Consider the following 18,343-nt stretch of genomic DNA (forward strand, 5'->3'; position numbering starts at 1 on the left):
GCAAAAGGAAGCAAGGCTTTGGCTCATGGTAGATGAATGAATGATGGGCTCCAGAGGCAAGGGAATGGATGCAGAGACCCACCTCTAATGGGAGGAGTGTGGAATTCACACACTGTTGCTTCCTGTGTAGAAGCCCCTCCCAAGACTCCAGGCCCAGAACCCTCAGGCAAAAGAGCTTCCTGAGCACCCCAGGATCCGCCTTTCCCAGATGCTTTCTGGGACGCTCCAGCCCAGCCTCGTGCAGGAGGTTGAAAATCAAAGTGTATTGCTTTAACTGCATTAGTACCCTCTCTTCTCCTAGCTTCAGATCAGAGCTATTTAATGTCTCAGGTGTCCAAAACCTTTCATCTGCCAGAGGTACCAGCTTCTCTGCCCTGTGATGGAAAGGGTTGTTGCTTGGGAGGTAGGGGCAGCAGGGCCAGGGAGGTCAGATAGTTCCTTGAAGGTCAGAAGTGAAAAGGATTATGGGAATCACTGTGTTCAACTTCCTTACTATATGCACAGGAAACTGAGGTCCAGAGAAGAGGAGGGACGTGCCTCAGGTCCTACAGGTTGTCAGTGATAGCACTGAGCCCAGGACCCAGCCTGCAGGTCTGGACTTTCCTCTGTGCCAGCGCATGTGCTGAATCTTCACCATCCACCTCTGTGGTCCAGGGCTTAGGCTCCAGCTCTCCCCGGGGTGAGGCCACAGGGCAGAGTTTTGGCTGCAAAGGGGCAACACCATCCCGACGAGGGATGGGAACCCCTCTGGGTAGTCTTGTGGACCATGGAGCCTTTGGTTACATCACTTCTCCGTTCTGGCCATAATTTCCTTTTACATAAAGTGATGGGATGGGGGCCAAGGGGACAGCTCAGTGACCCCAGAGGTTCCACCCAGCTCTGTTCTTAGCCCCTGAGAGCTCCTGCCAGCCTTTGTGTGGCTATTTCACATGTTATTGCTGCCCTGGTTACCTTCTGTCCTGGGAAGTGGAATCATAAGGACTGTGACATGCCCTCTTCTAGCTTCTCCACTCCTGAGGCTGAGCCTAAGTGGTCATGGATGGTGGTGAGGGGGAAGTTCCAGAGTCATTCCCAGAGGGCAGGGCTCAGATTGACAAACCTGTCACTGAAGCCCTAAAGGTAAAGGCTCAGGTGTGACTCGGTGGACCCGTGGGCTACTCCTGTCTTAACTGTATTTAGAAGGGCCTAGCATTGCCTTGAAATGCTGAATTTTTTTTTTTTTTTTTTTTTTGTGGTATGCGGGCCTCTCACTGTTGTGGCCTCTCCCGTTGCGGGGCACAGGCTCCGGACGCGCACGCTCAGCGGCCATGGCTCACGGGCCCAGCCGCTCCGCGGCATGTGGGATCTTCCCGGACCGGGGCACGAACCCGTGTCCCCTGCATTGGCAGATGGATTCTCAACCACTGCGCCACCAGGGAAGCCCTGAATAGTTTTTTAACAAGGGTCCCTGCATTTATATTTTGCACTCGGCCCCGCAAATTACATAGCTGGTCCTGCCAGGGAGTTCAGGCTGGGTTTGAGATGGCTTCATCCCTGAGACTGGTCTCGCTGCCTCCACTGTCCCCATTCTAATCCACGCCCTCGCACAAAATGCCAACCTACTCCTGTCACTCTCCTTTGTGGAGGCCCCCCATCCCCATAAGGGCTTGGATTTGCACCATCGTCACTGCCCAACCAGCAGCTAGCCCCCTACTCTCACTGTCAATACCCTGACAAGTTGGCTTCCCAGTGCCTCCAGGGCAGAGCCCAAGTCCTTACTCAGCACCCCAAACTTTTCCCAGAGTGGCCTCTGCCCTTCTTATCTGCCCATCCCCTGACTCTTTGCTGAAGAGCCCCAGTTTCTAGCCTACCAGATCTCTCTCTGCCACCACCCGGATGCCTCGAGATCTCCCCCTTCCCCAACTGCTCATGCAGAGCTTCTGTGGAATACCCTTCCCTGGCATCGTCCACCAGAGAACCCAACTCAAGGCCACCCTCTCCCCCCTTGAAATCGTCCTATAATCATAATAATTACCATTTACTGGGTGCCTGTTATACGTCAGGAGCCTTTCATCATCATCTCTAACCCTCACAGCAATGGAAAAGGGTATCTCTTTTGCTGTTTTCCAGAAAATTGGGACTCAGGGAAGTTAAACTCAGAGAGCTCACATGGGTATGAGGTAGTAGAACTGGGACTTTGACCTGGATTAAGTGGCTTCTAGCTGGGACTGTGGCCCCTGGCCTGGCTGAGCCCCTCCATGTGCTTTCACTGCCCCGGGAGGCGTCAGGCACAGCCTGCTGGCATCAGGGTCCCATATGTCTCTGCTGCCCCCTCACCAGCCCATCCCATCACCTCCCTGGAGGGGAAGGGTCACCATCACCTGCCTATCCCAGTTTCCCAGCCCAGGGAGTGCTGAGTTCTTAGGGGACAGCTGAGGACAAGAAGAGCTGACTCTACACAGCTATTTGATCTCTCATGCTGGGTAAGCATCTATTGAGCACCTACTGCAAGCCTAATCCCATATGAGAAACTTGAAGACATCCCCCAAATTGTTAGATGGGTTTCCTCATTTGTGAAAAATCAAACTAAGAGGCCAAGACAAAGGTAGAAGAAAGAGCTGGTTGGCAGACAGTGGACTGGGAGTCATTAGACTTGGGTTCTGGTCCTGGGTTGGCCTTTAAATCCTTGAGTGCGCCAGGAGGAGAGCCGACCCTACCCAAGCTGAGCCTGCTGACAATAGCAATAACAACCGCAGCTACCCTTCCGGGCTTTCCCATCACCCCATTTCCCACACGCATCCTTTGCTGACAAGCTTAGCCTAGCGGGGTCTCAAGGCCAGCAAGTGAGTGAATGAGTGAGTGACTTATTCTCCCGTGAGTGAATGAAGAACAGTCACGTGGCCACTGACTTGGCCGAGAGCTTTGCGCCAGGCCCTGCTCTGAGTATTTTCCTTGTATTAACTCATTCAAAGGCCTTGACAACTCAATGATGAGCCCTGACTTACAGATGGGAAACCCGAGGCGCAGGGAGGCTGAGTAACAGTTAAGTGGGAGACTCAGGGTGAGTGACTGGAGGAAGGGGTGAAAGAACAGATGCTGGGAAAGCCAGAGGGGAGTGAAACGTGGGCGTTTCACTCCCCTCTGGCTCTGCTGCCCAGGAGGGCTCTGAGGGGAATCTCAATGCTCCGTAATTGGCAGCAATCAGCGGCAGCTTCTCCTTAGCTAGCTGCCCTGCCCAATGTGCGGGCTCTGGGCTGCTGGGGGAAGGCCGCGTGCTGGTGAGTCAGTCTGAACGGACAAGGCCTGCCCCCTGCCCACTTGGCTCTGAGAATCATTCTATGTGTGGCCCCCACCCCGGCCCAGGGCTGATCTCGGGCTGGCAGCAGCCAGGGGAACAGAAGGTTTGCTTGTCTGCGCCTGCTGCGCCCCCCTCCCCAGCCTCAGCCTGGAACCCCTCTCAGGGGCTCCTCTGGCTGCCAGGGCCTGACGCTCCCCGTTGCCATGGCACCGGCTGGAGATGAGACTCTGGGGGTTGGCTGCGGGGGGCGGGTTTCAGGGAGGGCAGCCAAGGGATGGTGGAGGCCTAGAACTCTGCAGCTACAGAGGCCCCCAGGCCCTCTGTGAACAGTGGAAGAGGTGCTGGAGCTTCAGCAGGGGCAGGGCTGGACCCTGAGCGCATCAGGCCTGTGGCAGAGCTGACTACGCACCTAGCCTGACTACCGGGATGCTCTTTCTCAGAGGCGTCTGGGACAGGCCTCATGGTAGACCAGAGACCTGCTTGGGCACTGCCTCTGCCAGACCCAGGCTGTCCTCAGCAGAGACTCCTCTCCTCAGCCTAGATGCTGACCCTCAGACTCGCAGAAAGGTTCTGAGTTCTACCCTTACTTGACTTCCAAATTCCTGGGTGAGCTGGGGTACTTGCTTGCTCTGCCCCTCAGTGAGGGAGGGACAGGACTGTAACCTCTGAGGATCCCTCATCCCTGAGAGCCTGGATTCAGTGCGGACCCCATTAGGGTGAACCCATGTGGGAGTGTTTCTCTGTGATCAGACCTGTTTCTGGGCAGAAGCTAGGCAGTCTAGCAGAGCAGTTAAGAATACAGGTTTGGGGCTTCCCTGGTGGCGCAGTGGTTTAGAATCCGCCTGCCGATTCAGGGGACACGGGTTCGTGCCCCAGTCTGGGAAGATCCCACATGCCGCGGAGCGGCTGGGCCCGTGAGCCATGGCCGCTGAGCCTGTGCGTCCGGAGCCTGTGCTCCACAACGGGAGAGGCCACAACAGTGAGAGGCCCGTGTACCACAAAAAAAAAAAAAAAAAAAAAAAAAGAATACAGGTTTGGAGTCAGATGGGCCTGAGTTTGCATCCCAGCTTACCATTGGATTATTACTTATTGGCTGTGTGACCTTGGGCAAGTTGCCATACCTCTCTGAGACTTAGTAGTTTCCCCCTCTGTGAAATGGGAATAATGATTGTATCCTCCTCACAGGATTGTTGTGAGGATAAAACCGAATCCCCAGGTCATCTCATTTAGCAGAGCGCTTAGCTCTGAATTAGTAAGGGCTTTTGTTTGTTTTCAGATTGTGGAGCATCAGAAAAATGAATGGGAAGAAAAACATCCTTGTTGCAGGGTGGGGAACACTGGCGTTGGGGAATGGAAGCAGGACCAATGGGTAGAGGATACGATGAGACAGATTGTGCTCAGTGGAATAAAAATTTTCAAATAGTCTGACCTCTGAGGATCCTGGGCTGTCCAAGAATGGAATGAGCTGTGGGTGAGGTAGTGAGATCCCTATCATGGGAGGTGTGCAATTGGAGGCTGGACAACCCCTTTGTTTGCAGAGAGGATGGGGGAGATGTGAATTGGGAGTATGTACAGCCCCTCCCAGCCCTAAGATTATAGGGCTCTGTGAAAGATGGTGTGACTTTCTCCCCCCTTATCCTGCCAGGTTCGCCTGGCTGAAGGAGACTGAAGGAGAGGTTGGAAAACAGAGGGTGAAAGAATAAACCTGGTGAATTGTATATTGAGCTCATACTGTATGCCAGGCACAAGCTTGACATCTTTGCCTCCTGCCTGAGAGAGGCTGTCACATGAGCATTGAGCCTGTGTGCTGTCAGTCTGCCCAGGATCAAGCACCAGCTCCAGTACTGGTGAAATCGTTGGGCAAACGGTTTGACCACTCACTCTGTGCCTTGCTTTCCTCATGTGTAAAATGCAGAAGCAGCACTGATGTCATGGATTGTTCTGAGATCATTCACATTCAGGCCTTAGCCCAGGCTTTGGGTGATAAGAACTAAACCATAGGTAGTTCTTCTTCTTCTTGTTGTTATTTTCAAGGCCTTCTAAGTCCTTGTTCCTTTTTGAAGGGGTCACTGGGGCCTAGCTGGGATCCAGAGGACTCGAGTCCAGGGATCACTGGGCCCAGGCAGAGCCAGGCCACATGGGCCAAGGAGTGGCCATGGGGATGAACAGGGAGGCCAGCGAGGCGCCGGGGGAGGCAAGCAGCGTTTGCTCGGCAGGCGGGTGGACAGGCGTGTGCAGTGGTCCTCCCTCCCTCCCTCCCTCCCTGACCTCCTTCTCAGGGCCGCTTCCCAGCCCATGTGGAGACCCAGGCCCCCTCCCCTGGGCCCCCAGCGGCCATGCGGCACACACTGAGCGCTTTCCCATGAACTGTTCCAAGTAGCTTGGCCTGCTCCCCCTATCCCCAAGTGTGGGTGAGGGGGTGTGCAGCAGGAGCGGGGGCTCGGACTAGGGGGATCAGCCCTTTCTTTATCAGCCTGACTCCAATCCAGACAGATGTTTCATCTTATTTTGAACTTCCAGAAAATAGGTCATTTCTTTCCATTGTGTCCCTGGGGAGGCCTCCTGGGGAGAGGAGCACAGAATGAGTGACAGGAGCGTGGGGGCCTCACTTGGGCCCCTGGGGAGCTGGGAGGACAGCATCCTCCCCCCTGTGTCATAATGAGCCATCTGTCAGCAGGGCCAGGGCTTGAAGGATCTTAAAGGCTGGGTTAAGAAGCAAGAGCCATGGAGGTGCCAGGGAAGGACATGGTCAGCTGGGGATTTCAGAAATGTTCCTCTGGTTAGGCTGTGAGAACAGGCAGGAGGGGGACAGACTGGAGGTGATAGGGGAGGGGTTGGTACAACGGGGCAGGCAGAGGCCACCAAGTTTCTGCTGGAGGGGGCAGGGGTAGAGGCATCAGATTGACAGTTCATGGAACTAGCACTGTTCTTCCACTCACTTGGACTTCCAGAACAGCTGGATCCCATGCCAGGCCCCAGCTTAGCTGATTTCTGCTGCTTTGTTTGGGAGACCTCATAGGTACCTGGAAAGCAGGAAGGTCCTCTGGGTCTAGAAGCAGCGTGGCAGAGAGTCGGGCCTGGCATCACTGTGTGATTTGGGGCACGTTGCTCACCCTCTCTGACCTCCATGTGATCCTGAGGTCTGTGGGGAGATTCAGTGTGTAGGGTGGAGCGCTGAACCTTTAGCGGCAGAAGGGGCATAGGATCGAGAGGGGCAGGTGAGAGCCACACAGCCTCAGCCCCTTCCCAGCTTTCTATCCACCGCCCGTAACTATCTCCCAACCCAACGGAAACTGCTCTCCTTCCTGGCTCCCAGGATGGGGTTCCCTACCTGTGTTGCAAGATTGTACCTATAACTCAGCCCACTTGGGGTAAACCCACATGGGCCACACTCTCTGCCATCACTCTTGTACTTTCCCAACTGCTGGCGGGAAGACTCAGTCTCTGGCTCAGGATGCCTCTTGCCCCTACACACGCCCAGGACTGGAGCTGGCTGCCTTCTTGGAGCTGAGTCATGACATCCTGGCCAGGGCCTCTCCCCCGCACCCTACCCCCACCCCAGCATTCTAACTCAGCACAGCTTCTTCCAGAGCAGGGTCCTGAGAGTCACACCATGTCAGCCCCAGGAGTGCTCCTAGGACAGCCCTGCCCACCCTCTGTACAGATGGGGAAACTGAGGCTCAGAGAGGGGGCAGGACCATATAAGCAGGTGACAGAGCCGAGCTAGAACCCACATCCCTTACTCTCAGCCGAAGTTTGTGTCAGGGGCTGTGAAGTGTTTGTGCTGTGGAGGAGAGAGGACTAGACCACTGGCCAGGAGACCGGAGTCTGTGTCCCTCTTCTGCCAGCAACTTAGCAAGTCACCTCCTCTGAGTCTCTTTCCAATCCCCGCCAGGCTGGGACAATGCAGGGAAGGTGATATAAATGTCTGTATGTGGCAAGGGGGGGCCGGTATCCTGTGGGGACGGAGGGAACAGAAGCTGTGGTTTGAACCCTAGGCCCTGAGCCACCAGCCTCACATCTGAGCCGGGGCTGGAGGCAGGGGCTGCCCAGTCAGGTGTGCTTCAGTGCCCCATTGGCCAACTGAGCCCAGGATCGCCTAGGTCAAAACACTGAGACCTATCCCTGTCCTTTTCCAAGCCTCAGTTTCCCCTTCTGTACAGTGGGGCACGGTAAGGGGGCTGGATCAGATAGCTGGTCCCCGAGGGCCTCGGAGCTCTGACATTCCAAGACTCTGACCCCACGGCCAGGCCTCCTCCTCCCTCTGGCATCTTGTTTATTCAGAGCATCCCTGGCCCAAGACTGCTGGCCTCAAGCAACCGCTTCTCCCTGAAGCAGGGCTTCCTCCCACCCCCATTGCACTGCTATTTCTGCCCAGCCTGCTCCCCACCTCCAGACTGAGTGTCCCTGTGTCCACTCAGATATGCAGCCCCTCCAAATTCTAAACTAGCTCAGTGCCAGCTCCCAATCCTTCTCCTCTGCCACATTCTCATCTCAGAAAATGGTATTGTGCCCCCAGCACACACACACACTCCTGCCCCCTAGTACTCTAAGCCAGACATAGGGGTGGGGCTCACTTAGGATACCTCTCTCTCCAGCCCCCGCTACATCAGATCACCAAGTCCTGTCATTCTGGGCTGGATAAATCTCAGTCCGGTCTGTTTCCATCAGTCCCCGCTGGCCTCAGCCCAGCCAAACCCAGTAAAGAGAGTAATGGTGGCAGAGCAGTCCGCCTTGGCTCAATCTCTGCTCTGTGTTCCTAGGCAACTTCCATAAACTCTCTCTGCCTCAGTTTCCCCGTCTAAAATGGAACGATCCTTTAATCAACCTCATAGAGTTGTCTGAGGAACAAGTGAGTAGATCTATGTCACGTGCTCAGAACGGCACCTGACACAGTAAGTACACAACACGTGTTGGATCTGTGGCTTGTCTGTGCCCACATGTGCACGTGTGTTCGGGTGAGTTTGGGGTACCGTGTGCACATGCTCTGTGCGTGTTGTACACGCACAGCTTTGCTTGTACTGGGTATACATGTGACTTGCCGCGCATGTGCGCACCTCACAGGGGCACGTGGGAGAGCACAAAGGCTGCAGTCTGGGCACCGTGGAGCTGTGTGCGTGCATGTGTGGGTGTGCACGTGTCTGGTGCCGACATGAGGGCTGGGCACACACAGGGCCCGCTGCACACGGGTGTGTCTCAGAGCAGTGTGTGAATGAGCGCGTAGGCAGGAGCCTGTGCTGTGTGTGCACGTGCTCTCCGTGTGCAAGCCTCCCCCACTGGCAGCCATGCAGCACACCCCCGCCCCCAGCCTGCCTGTGTCGTGGGAGCCTCGGGACCCCGAGGGAGGGAAGCTGCTGCTAGCGGATGTGGCCAAGATGGACTGGATTTATTTAGATTAAGGCGGTGGGAAAGGAGTGGAAGCTTGTATGAGCAGGAAGGAGAGAAGGCTGGGGCTCTCACAGTGACTCCTCAAGCACGCTTGCTCTCCTGGGCTTGGGGTCCTCTGCTCACTTGGGGTTCTCCCCTGGACCAAGGGGGGGTTCCCTCTGACTCACTGTGAGGAGCTGGGCAATTACCTCATCTTTGGACCTCTGTACCCCAACCTGACCAAAATAGGAGGAATCAGAACTCACCTCATGTGCAAAGGGGGGATCTCTGAGGGTCCCCTCCCTCTCTCTGCTCCAAGGGCCTCCCCAGGCAGGAGAGTTTGGCAGGAAGGGGGATGCCTCCTCCGTGACTATGACACCCACCTTTTCCCAGGTGGTTCCTCCTTGGAACGCAGCCCTGCCCCTGAAGAAGGGGAGTGGTCACAGGCAAGTCCTCCACCCCCATATCAGCCACCTGGGCCCCTCTGGGGTCGGCTGGAAATACAGCAGCCCCTGGGAAGCACAGAAGTCTATAAGGCATTGGATGGACAACTGGGGCTGTCAGGGAATCATTCAAAATGGCCCAGGAGGTCATGTCCCAAGCCCCACTCTGGTTCTTCCCAGTCCACCGGCCTGTGGCCCACACCACGTTTCCCCCTGCCACCTCCTGAGTGTCCACATCACCTGTTTATTTGTCTGGAAGTCACCTGAAAGACTGAAGTCCAGAGACGGAAGCAACTTGTCAAAGTACACGCAGCAAATCTGGGACCAAATGGTCAGGGGATTGAATCCACGGAATGAGATGGGTTATGGATTCTCAGTCTACATCAGCCTCAGGAATGTTGCCCTTCCTCTCATCAGTCCCTATGTCCCCAAACCACCCCGGCAGAAATAACAGTGACTAGAATCTTCTCTCTGGCAGTCTTAGAGCAGGATGGCTTTTTTTTTTTTTTTTACTTATTTTTATTTTTGGCTGCTTTGGGTCTCTCTTGGGGTGCACGGGCTTCTCATTTCGGTGGCTTACCCCTGCTGCGGAGCACGGGCTCTAGAGTGCAGGCTCAATAGTTGTGGCGCATTGGCCCAGCTGCTCCGCAGCATGCGGGATCTTCCCAGACTAGGGATCGATCCCATGTCCCCTGCATTGGCAGGTGGGTTCCCAACCACTGTACCACCAGGGAAGTCCCAAGGATGGCTCTTTGAGATGACCCATCCAAACCTCTCCCTGTGTGGATGGGGAAACTGAGTCCCGGAGAGGGCTGGAGACACACTCAGTCTCAGAGTAGGTCTGAAGCCCCATGTGAAATGCTCATTTCATAAAGAGAGAAGCCAGTCCAAGATCCCTGCTTGTCTCCCGAAGGTGGCTGCACTCTCCCTGAGCTCCTGTGCCCAGCCCATCCTCTCCCTGCGGCCTGATTCTGTCTCTTTGCTGTGTGACTGGGCCATGGCTCTGTCCGTCTCTGGGCCTCTGCTGCCCGTTCAAGAAGGCCCCTCCCAGCTCAGAGTCTCAGGGACTCTAAGCCCCCTTAGTGCCAGGCCTAGCAGGAAAGGAGTCAGGGTCGGGGGTGTTGGGGGAGGCCGCTTGCCCGCCCAGGGGCCCAGCCCACAGCCTTCCAGAGCCAGGCCAGTCCTAGTTGCCGTGACCTCCCAACTCCAGGCCAGCCGACCAAATTCCTCCTTTAGAATAATAAACAGTGTGGCCAGCCAGGGAGGCCAGGAGGGGAGGGGCAGGGAGGCTGAAATGACCCCCTCCCCCAGCCTCCACTGCTAACGATTTTCTTTGGCTGAGATCTCTGTTAGGAAGGGGGGATCCAGAGGGGCACCCACCAAGGGACAGATAGGCCTCTGTGGTGGATGCTGGCTCCGCCACGGCACTGCTCCCTCCTGCTGGAAGAGGCCTGGCATCCAGCTGGAGGGCTGGGGCAGGAGGGATGGGAGAGGAGGGCACTGTGGAGGGGGCCTCAGATTGGCTGGGCTTTGAGTCTAAAGCAACTGGGAGAGGGGACCCTCAGGCAGGCTGGTCTGAAGAGATGGGGAGAACGAGGAGGAGGAGAGCAGATTCATTCAGGGAGCTTCTTAGGGCGCTGGGCAGAGCTGAGACCAGCGATCCCCAAGCCAGGGCCCTTGCCTGTGTCCCATGACTAATGTGTAAATGCAGCCCTGTAAGTGGTATACAGGCCATCGTCCCATTTTGAGAGCTGGAGACTGAGGCCACTGAGATAGTGACGGGGCAGGAGGTAGCCCTGCTGGGGCTCAAACCCAGATCCCAGCCCTGGCATGGGAACTGAAAGGGGTGAGATGAGAGTGGAGTGTGGCCAATCGGTGTGTGGCCTTAGGAGCCAGGCCAGGCAGGGCAGCCACTCAGGGAAGGCAGGAGCCCCACTCTCCTGGTTTGCCTTGTCACCTGGTCTCTCCCACATTTCTTGCTCTATGACCCCCACCCACTTCTGGCCTTCTTCCTGTTGATCCTGCAGTCAGACCTTTGCAAGCCTGGCTATTGATGGTTATTTTGGACCCTCGGATGGGGCTGCCAAGGGCAGGGATAGGGCAAAGACACACGCAGTGCGGTCCACCTCTCTCCATGTCCCTGCTTCTGTCTCCCTCTGTGCCTCCATCACTCGGTGCTTCCTTTCTCTGTCTCTCCAAGTCTTGTCTTTGTCTTTCTACCTCTATCATTCCAGTCCCTTTGTCTCCCTCCAGGACAAGGACAATCGCTGCTGTGTAGCCTTGGGCAAACTTCTTCCCCTCTCAGAGCCTCACTCTCCCCATCTGGACCCTGGAGGTGTGGGTGGGGGCTTTGGATTCAACAGTTTCCAAGGACTGCCGAATCCGTGCTGTGCGGGGTGGCCTCCCCTGGGCCCAGCCCCCGGCCCCTCCCTCCTGGGCCTCCCTGGGCAGCTTGGGGCTGAGTAAAGGGGACCAGTGCGGGGGGGTGTCCCCCACATTCCACAGCCCCCGCTTCCCTCCCCAACGCCGCCTCCATTTCCTGTTGTGCTTGTGGAGCTGTGGGAGTTCTCCGGGTTCTGGCTTACCCCCTCCTTCTCCCCTAGGCCTTTCATCACACTTTCCCAAATATTTGTCCTGGCAGATAAGAGCCTGGTATTGGAACTGTCACCCGGAGGACAGGCTGTTAGAGCTGGCGGGCCCCTGGACACCTTCCAGCTCAAGACCCGCCCCCCACATACATGCAGAGAAACCAAGGCCCAGGGAGAAGCAGGGGGCTCAGCCGAGGCCATCAGGGCGGTAGAGGCAGAACCACAGCAAGGCCCAGGCACCCTGTGAATGGGCCCGGCACAGGGGAGGGAGCTCCCTGGGCATGAGTGCCCTCTTGGTGGGGGCTCTGAGTAGCCTTTGACTTTAGCCCGTGGGATCCAGAGGCTGGGTGGCTCAGGCTGGGGCTTACTCTGCAGGACCCAGGCAAAGATGGGCCCTGGCGCTGCCTCTGGCTACTCTGGGCCCTGACCCCTGTTTAACTCTGCAGGTTACCATGCGGCCTCCGAGTGCCACGCAAGCTCCCGTCCTCAAAGGTAGGTAGACTCGGGGCAGGGGTAGAAGGCCCTGGGGAGCCACCTAAGTAGGACCTGGAGCTGGCAGGGTGGTGCATGCCAGCACCAGGGCCCGGCACTGCTCTGCTCTTGACCTTCAGTTCCCTGCCTTTCCAGTTGCTCTCAGTGGAGGCCTCTTTCCACTGCCCACTCCTCAGCTCAGAGGCCTCAGTCAGCCTCTGCCTGCCCAGAGACATCAGCTCAAATCCTCGGCTTGGCCCTCCACACCCCATGTCCCCTCACCAGCAGTCCCCACCCCATTCCCTAACAGTCACCCTGGTCTCCCATCTCTTGTCAGCACTTGTTGGTACTAGTCTGGCCAGTCTGGTTCCAGTGGGGGACTCCCCTTCCCTGCCTGGACCCCTCATTGGCTGTAAGCTCCCACGTCTGGGTGGGCTTCTCCAGGCAATCAATGCTGACCAGGCAATCAGTGACCAGCCAAAGGCCCACCCAAAGATGACTGACCCACTGGCTGAGCACCCACCCGTCTAAGTGGGTGTTTATTTTTACCTCACGTTCCCTGCCGAAGTGGGCCAGGGTGGGGAGGGCGAGGCTTACAGAATCCTTCCCCGGGGGGTGTCCGCAAGGGGAGGGGAAACCAATCACTTGACATACCCCCACCCCCAGCCCCCTTCAGCCTCCAGGGGCCTTAATATCTTTCGTGCCCCCGTCTGCCTCACTCTGGACTACCTTGGCCACCACTTCCCCAAAAGCAGGCCCATCTCTGGGATTTGGGGCAGCTGCAGGGAAGAGGCTCAGAAAGTGACCTGGGAAGTAATGCAGGAACTGGAGGCCTGGGAATTGCTTCCCGAGGATTTCCTGATGCCTTTGAGAGAACATGTCTGCAGCCTGAAAAGCTGCACTGCAGAAGGACTCCAAGGCTGGGGGTCTCTAGGAACTGAGATCAAGAGGCCAGGAGGCCAGAAGGAGTCCCTGGAGACCAGGCCCTGGGCAAGCAGGTCTCAGAACCATGGGTTCCAGTCTGTGTTCTCTATGGATTAGGGAGGTGTGTTCTTCAGGGTCAGCTGTGGGGAGAGGTGCTGATGCTCTTGTGCCCTGATGTCTGATGCCTCCTCTCCCAAAGGCCAGGTGCTGTTGCTGCCCTTGCTGTTGTTGCTGGGACCACAGGCCTCCTGGAGCCTGGTCATCACACCCCCGGGGCCAGAGCTTGTCCTCAATCTCTCCAGCACCTTTGTTCTGACCTGCTCGGGTCCAGCTCCAGTGATGTGGGAACGGATGTCCCAGAAGCCCCCACAGGAAATGACCACGACCCAGGACGGCACCTTCTCCAGCGTGCTGACACTGACCAATGTCACTGGGCTAGACACAGGAGAATACTTTTGTACCTACAAAGGCTCCCACGGGCTGGAGGCCAGTGAGCGAAAACGACTCTACATCTTTGTGCCAGGTGAGGGCCCCGGGCCTGTGTACTCACTCCCTCATTCCTCTTCTCAACTGCAGGCATCTGGGGGAAGCTCAGAAAGTGCCTTACTGATATGGTGAAACACAGCTGTCTCAGAAATGCAGATGAATCAGGGAATCCAGCCTGGTTCAGTCCAGGAGTATGTTCACTCCCACCCCTTGCTCTGAATATTTGTCTGCTCCCTGCCAGCCCACCCCATTCCTGGTTCCCAAGAACTCTGCATTCTCAGCTGGTTCCAGTATGTACCTTCTTAGCCTCCACATCTCATTTTCCCCATTCTCCAAGCTCCAGGTACCAGCTGCCCTTCAACTTGCAACTTATCTTCTTTCTCAGGCCAGTGCTGTCCATATCAAACGCTAAAGCTAGAAGGGACCTCTGAGAGCGTGCTTATTCTGTAGTGGGTAGACTGAGGCCCAGAGAGAGTAAGAGACCTGTTCAAGGTAACAGAGCAAATCAGGGCATAGTCAGAAACCCAGCTCCTCTGACTCGTATTCTTGGCTTCACCTATGGCAGATCCCACCGTGGGCTTCCTCCCTGTTGACCCCGAGGAACTATTCATCTTTCTCACGGAAATAACTGAGACCACAATTCCATGCCGAGTGACGGATCCGAGACTGGTGGTGACGTTGCATGAGAAGAAGGTGGATGTTCCGCTGCCCATTGCCTATGACCACCAACGTGGCTTCTCTGGTACCTTTGAGGACAAGACCTACGTCTGCAAAACCACCATCGGGGACAGGGAGGTGGATTCGGACGCCTACTATGTCTACAGCCTCCAGGGTGAGCCCCCTTTCTGGCCTGGTGCTCAGCAGAGGCAAGTATGACCCTCCACAGAAGTACAGACCTTTTCGGATAATACAGTGTGCAGTTCCATTTTTCACTGAATTCTCACTACAGCCTTGGAAGGCAGGTGTGTTGCCCCATTTTACAGATGAGAAAACTGAGGCTCAGAAAGAGGATGGGGTATGTCCAAGGTCACAGGAGGCATTAGTGATGGAGCTGGGCTGTATACTGCGGTGGGCAAAGGCACAGCCTTTGAACCAGTGGGGTTTGAATCCGAGCTCTGCCACTTCCCATCTGAGTGACTTTGCACAAGACACTTAATCTCTCTGAGTCTGCTTCTTCCTCTGTAAAATGGGGATAATACTGACTGCTTTCCTAGTGGGATTATTGTGAAGATTAAATAAAACAAAAGATGGAGAGTACGTGGTTGTGCTCAATAAATTTCTTCTGTACTCAGATGCCCAGAGAGTACTTTGATTTCAAAATTGTTACCCTTCTAGAATGTCAGCTTCGTGAGGACAGGAATTTTGTCTGTTGTGTTTCCTGCTAAAGCCCCAGTGCCTAGAATAGTAGGTATTTAATAAATATTTGTTGCAAGAGTGAATCTTCCACACCGGTTATCCCTTCCCTCTCTGAACCCCCACCCCCTCCCTAAACAGATGTGCTGGTGGCTGGGGGGGGGGGGTGACTTCCTCAGCCCTAAGCCAATCTCTTTCCACCAGTGTCATCCATCAATGTCTCAGTGAATGCAGTGCAGACTGTGGTCCGCCAGGGGGAGAACATCACCATCATGTGCATTGTGACTGGGAATGAGGTGGTCAACTTTGAGTGGACATACCCACGCATGGAGGTAATGCCGGGCCATGGGTTGGAGGAAGGGTCAGGCAGGAATGGATATTTCAGCTTGTAGCCTGACTTCTTGGACCTTTCCTGATGTGGGGGGCTTGCCCCAACTTTCCCTACAGAGTGGGCGGCTGGTGGAGCCAGTGACCGACTTCCTCTTTGAAATGCCCCACATACGTTCTATCCTGCACATCCCCAGTGCCGAGCTGGGAGACTCAGGGACCTACATCTGCAATGTATCAGAAAGCGTGAGCGACCATCGAGATGAAAAGGCCATCAATGTCACCGTGGTCGGTGTGTGCCTTAGGCTTCCCCCCAGCCCTCAGTCTGAACTGGACCCAGACCTTGTCACAGCCCTGGGGTACTGTCAGCCATGTTCTTATCCATCTCTAGCCTTAGTGCCAAGCAAAGACCCATTTTCAGGATATACCAAAACCAAAGCACAGTACCAGCCCCAAATCCAATCCTAATCCCAACCTAGACTTCCCGCCTAGCCAGAACCCGAGCCCCAACCCGATCTCTAAATCTCACCTGCCATCCCCGGCCCAGGCAGCCCCATCCCCAAATTCAACCAGGCTGTAACTCATCTCCGCCACAATCCTGAGACAGAACACACCAAAGGGCACTACAACCCCAGTCCCAATCTTGAACCCAGCCCCCAAACCAATATCAGCCCCCAATTCGGCTCCTGCTCCAGTCCACCACAGTCCCAACCTGAACCCCAACTCAGGTAACTCCATCGCTGGTTCAGTTCCTAAAGCCTGAGGCTCCGCCCCCAGGAGGTGCTGCCCCATTGGAGGCCGGGCATAGCCCCGCCCCTGACGGCCGTCCCTTGCAGAGAGTGGTTACGTGCGGTTGCTGGGAGAGCTGGACCCCGTGCAATTCGCGGAGCTTCACCGCAGCCGGACACTGCAGGTGGTGTTCGAGGCCTACCCGCCGCCCACTGTCATGTGGTTCAAGGACAACCGGACCCTGGGTGACTCCGGCGCCGGCGAGGTTGCGCTGTCTACGCGCAATGTGTCTGAGACCCGGTGAGCAGCTGCCTGTCCACTTCATTCTTTTTTTGTTTGTTTGTTTGTTTTTTTTTTTTTTTGTGTGTGTGTGTGTGTGGTACGCGGGCCTCTCACTATTGTGGCCTCTCCCATTGCGGAGCACAGGCTCAGCGGCCATGGCTCACGGGCCCAGCCGCTCCGCGGCACGTGGGATCCTCCCAGACCGGGGCACGAACCCGTGTCCCCTGCATCGGCAGGCGGACTCTCAACCACTGCGCCACCAGGAAAGCCCGTCCACTTCATTCTTGAAGTTATTGTTCTCTGCAGCCGGCAGGCAGCCCACAGCCTTAAGCTACTTGACAGTCCTATCGAGGCCCATCTTTCCTGAGAGCCTACTACATGCCAGGTGCCCTACCAGGGGCCTGTGCCAGGCACTGGGGATGCTGCTTAGACCAGAACAGACAGTTCTAGCCTTCCTAGAGTTTCCTGTCTAGAGGGGAAAACAGACGCTGGTCATACGATCACCCAGATGTTTAGTTGTCCTTGTGATGGGTGGAGTCAGCAGGAAGCAGCCACAGAGAAAAAGGCAGGATGACTGGAGAAGAGTGTGCCAGGCAGGCCACTGCCACCTATGCAAGAATGGTGGCCCTGAGGCTGGAGATTAGCAGGCTGACCTGAGGTGCTGCATGTTAGGATAAACAGTGTCAGGCCTTTCTGAAAGGGATGAGATGTGGACGGATGGAGATGGTGCTTCCCCTCCACCACATCCCCCCACTCCATCCATCCTAACCCTCCCTCTTGGCTCACTGGAGCTGCCTATGGGTGGGGATTCAAAAGTCCTGGCCCTGCTACTGATACCCATGTGACCTTGGCACTCCCCTTCCACTCCCTGGACCTTGTTTTTCTGTCTTTACAAGAAAGGTGGGGGCTGTAGGACTTCTTCCAGCTCTGACAGCTGGGTCTCCTGGCCTGTCCTCCTCATCAGGTATGTGTCAGAACTGACACTGGTGCGGGTGAAGGTGGCTGAGGCTGGCCGCTACACCATGCGGGCCTTCCATGAGGATGCTGAAGCCCAGCTCTCCTTCCAGCTGCAGGTCAACGGTGAGGAGCCTTCCACCCTGCTTTCCTTCCCCTGACCCTCACACCCCCATTCTCTCACCATTCCTACACTCTCCATCCACCCACAGGAGGAGAAGAGAGAGTCCAGGACTCAGGAGGCTGGGTTCTAGGCCAGACTCTGACACTGACCACTGCTGTGTGCACATCCCCTCTCTGGGCCTCCGTTTCCCCAGCTTTACGAGAAGGTCATTGGGCTAGATTGCTGTTTACAAAATCTCAGGCATTCACATCCCAGTGGCATGATTTTTCCTTCTCACACACCACTTAACAGTATACTACTAATTAGATATTTATTGAGCAACTACAATATGCCAGTCCATTCAAGGTTCTTGAGGCCCTGCCATTGTGGAGCTTGCATCCCAGTGCGGGGAAGATAAACATTCAAAAAAGGGGAAAAAACAGCAAACCATGTACAAGGTTAGAAGGTAAGAAGTGATGTGAAAGAAAACAAACAGAAAAGCTGGGTAAGGAGGGTAGAGAGTCCTGGGGGCAGGGGAGTGGGGAGAGTTACAATTTCAAATAGCATGATCAAGATTGGCTGCATGGAGATGACATTTGTGTGAAGACTTGAAGAAGGTGAGGGCATTAGCCAAGTGGCTATTTGGGGAAAAGGCACACCAGGCAGTGCAAAGGCAGGAGCAACACAGAAAGGCTTGTGTAGCCAGAACAGAGTGAAGGGGAGAGTGGTGGAAGATGAGATCAGAGCTGAGACGGGGCAGTTGGGGGGACAGGAGAGGCTGGATCGTGTAGGCCTTCCTGGGCACTTGTATGGACTTTGGCTTTTACTGTAACTGAAATGAAGAGCCACTTCAGGATTTTGAGCAGAGAAATGACACAATAATGACTTAATGTTTTGTGAACTGACTTTCTAAAAATAAATTTATTTTGAATGAAAAGTGAACTTCTCCACTGTAGATGGAAAATCAACATCCCATGTCATAAATATAAAGCAACCACTAAAATAAACTCTGAGAAAACAAAGCAGTGCTATTAAATTC

At 55.5% G+C, this 18,343-nt stretch overlaps 1 protein-coding gene across 5 annotated transcripts in view; it reads left to right on the top strand.

Annotated features, from left to right (window-relative positions):
- PDGFRB (platelet derived growth factor receptor beta) overlaps positions 1-18,343 on the top strand; it is a 39,516-nt gene that overhangs the window by 5,024 nt on the left and 16,149 nt on the right. For 2 of the 5 annotated variants that reach the window (XM_059062199.2, XM_067032094.1), the window contains exons 2-8: positions 12,122-12,167; positions 13,270-13,593; positions 14,122-14,388; positions 15,114-15,241; positions 15,357-15,528; positions 16,073-16,265; positions 17,212-17,327. In XM_059062199.2, coding sequence (XP_058918182.1) covers positions 12,128-12,167; positions 13,270-13,593; positions 14,122-14,388; positions 15,114-15,241; positions 15,357-15,528; positions 16,073-16,265; positions 17,212-17,327 — 1,240 coding nt within the window. In that variant the 5' untranslated portion in view covers positions 12,122-12,127. Of the gene's footprint in view, positions 1-8,040; positions 8,173-12,121; positions 12,168-13,269; positions 13,594-14,121; positions 14,423-15,113; positions 15,242-15,356; positions 15,529-16,072; positions 16,266-17,211; positions 17,328-18,343 lie in introns of those variants that run through there. The other 3 variants (XM_067032093.1, XM_067032092.1, XM_059062200.2) reach the window with 3 other exon arrangements.

Source organism: Kogia breviceps, chromosome 4 (assembly GCF_026419965.1).
Source record: "Kogia breviceps isolate mKogBre1 chromosome 4, mKogBre1 haplotype 1, whole genome shotgun sequence".
In the NCBI taxonomy this organism is placed as follows: Eukaryota; Metazoa; Chordata; class Mammalia; order Artiodactyla; family Physeteridae; genus Kogia; species Kogia breviceps.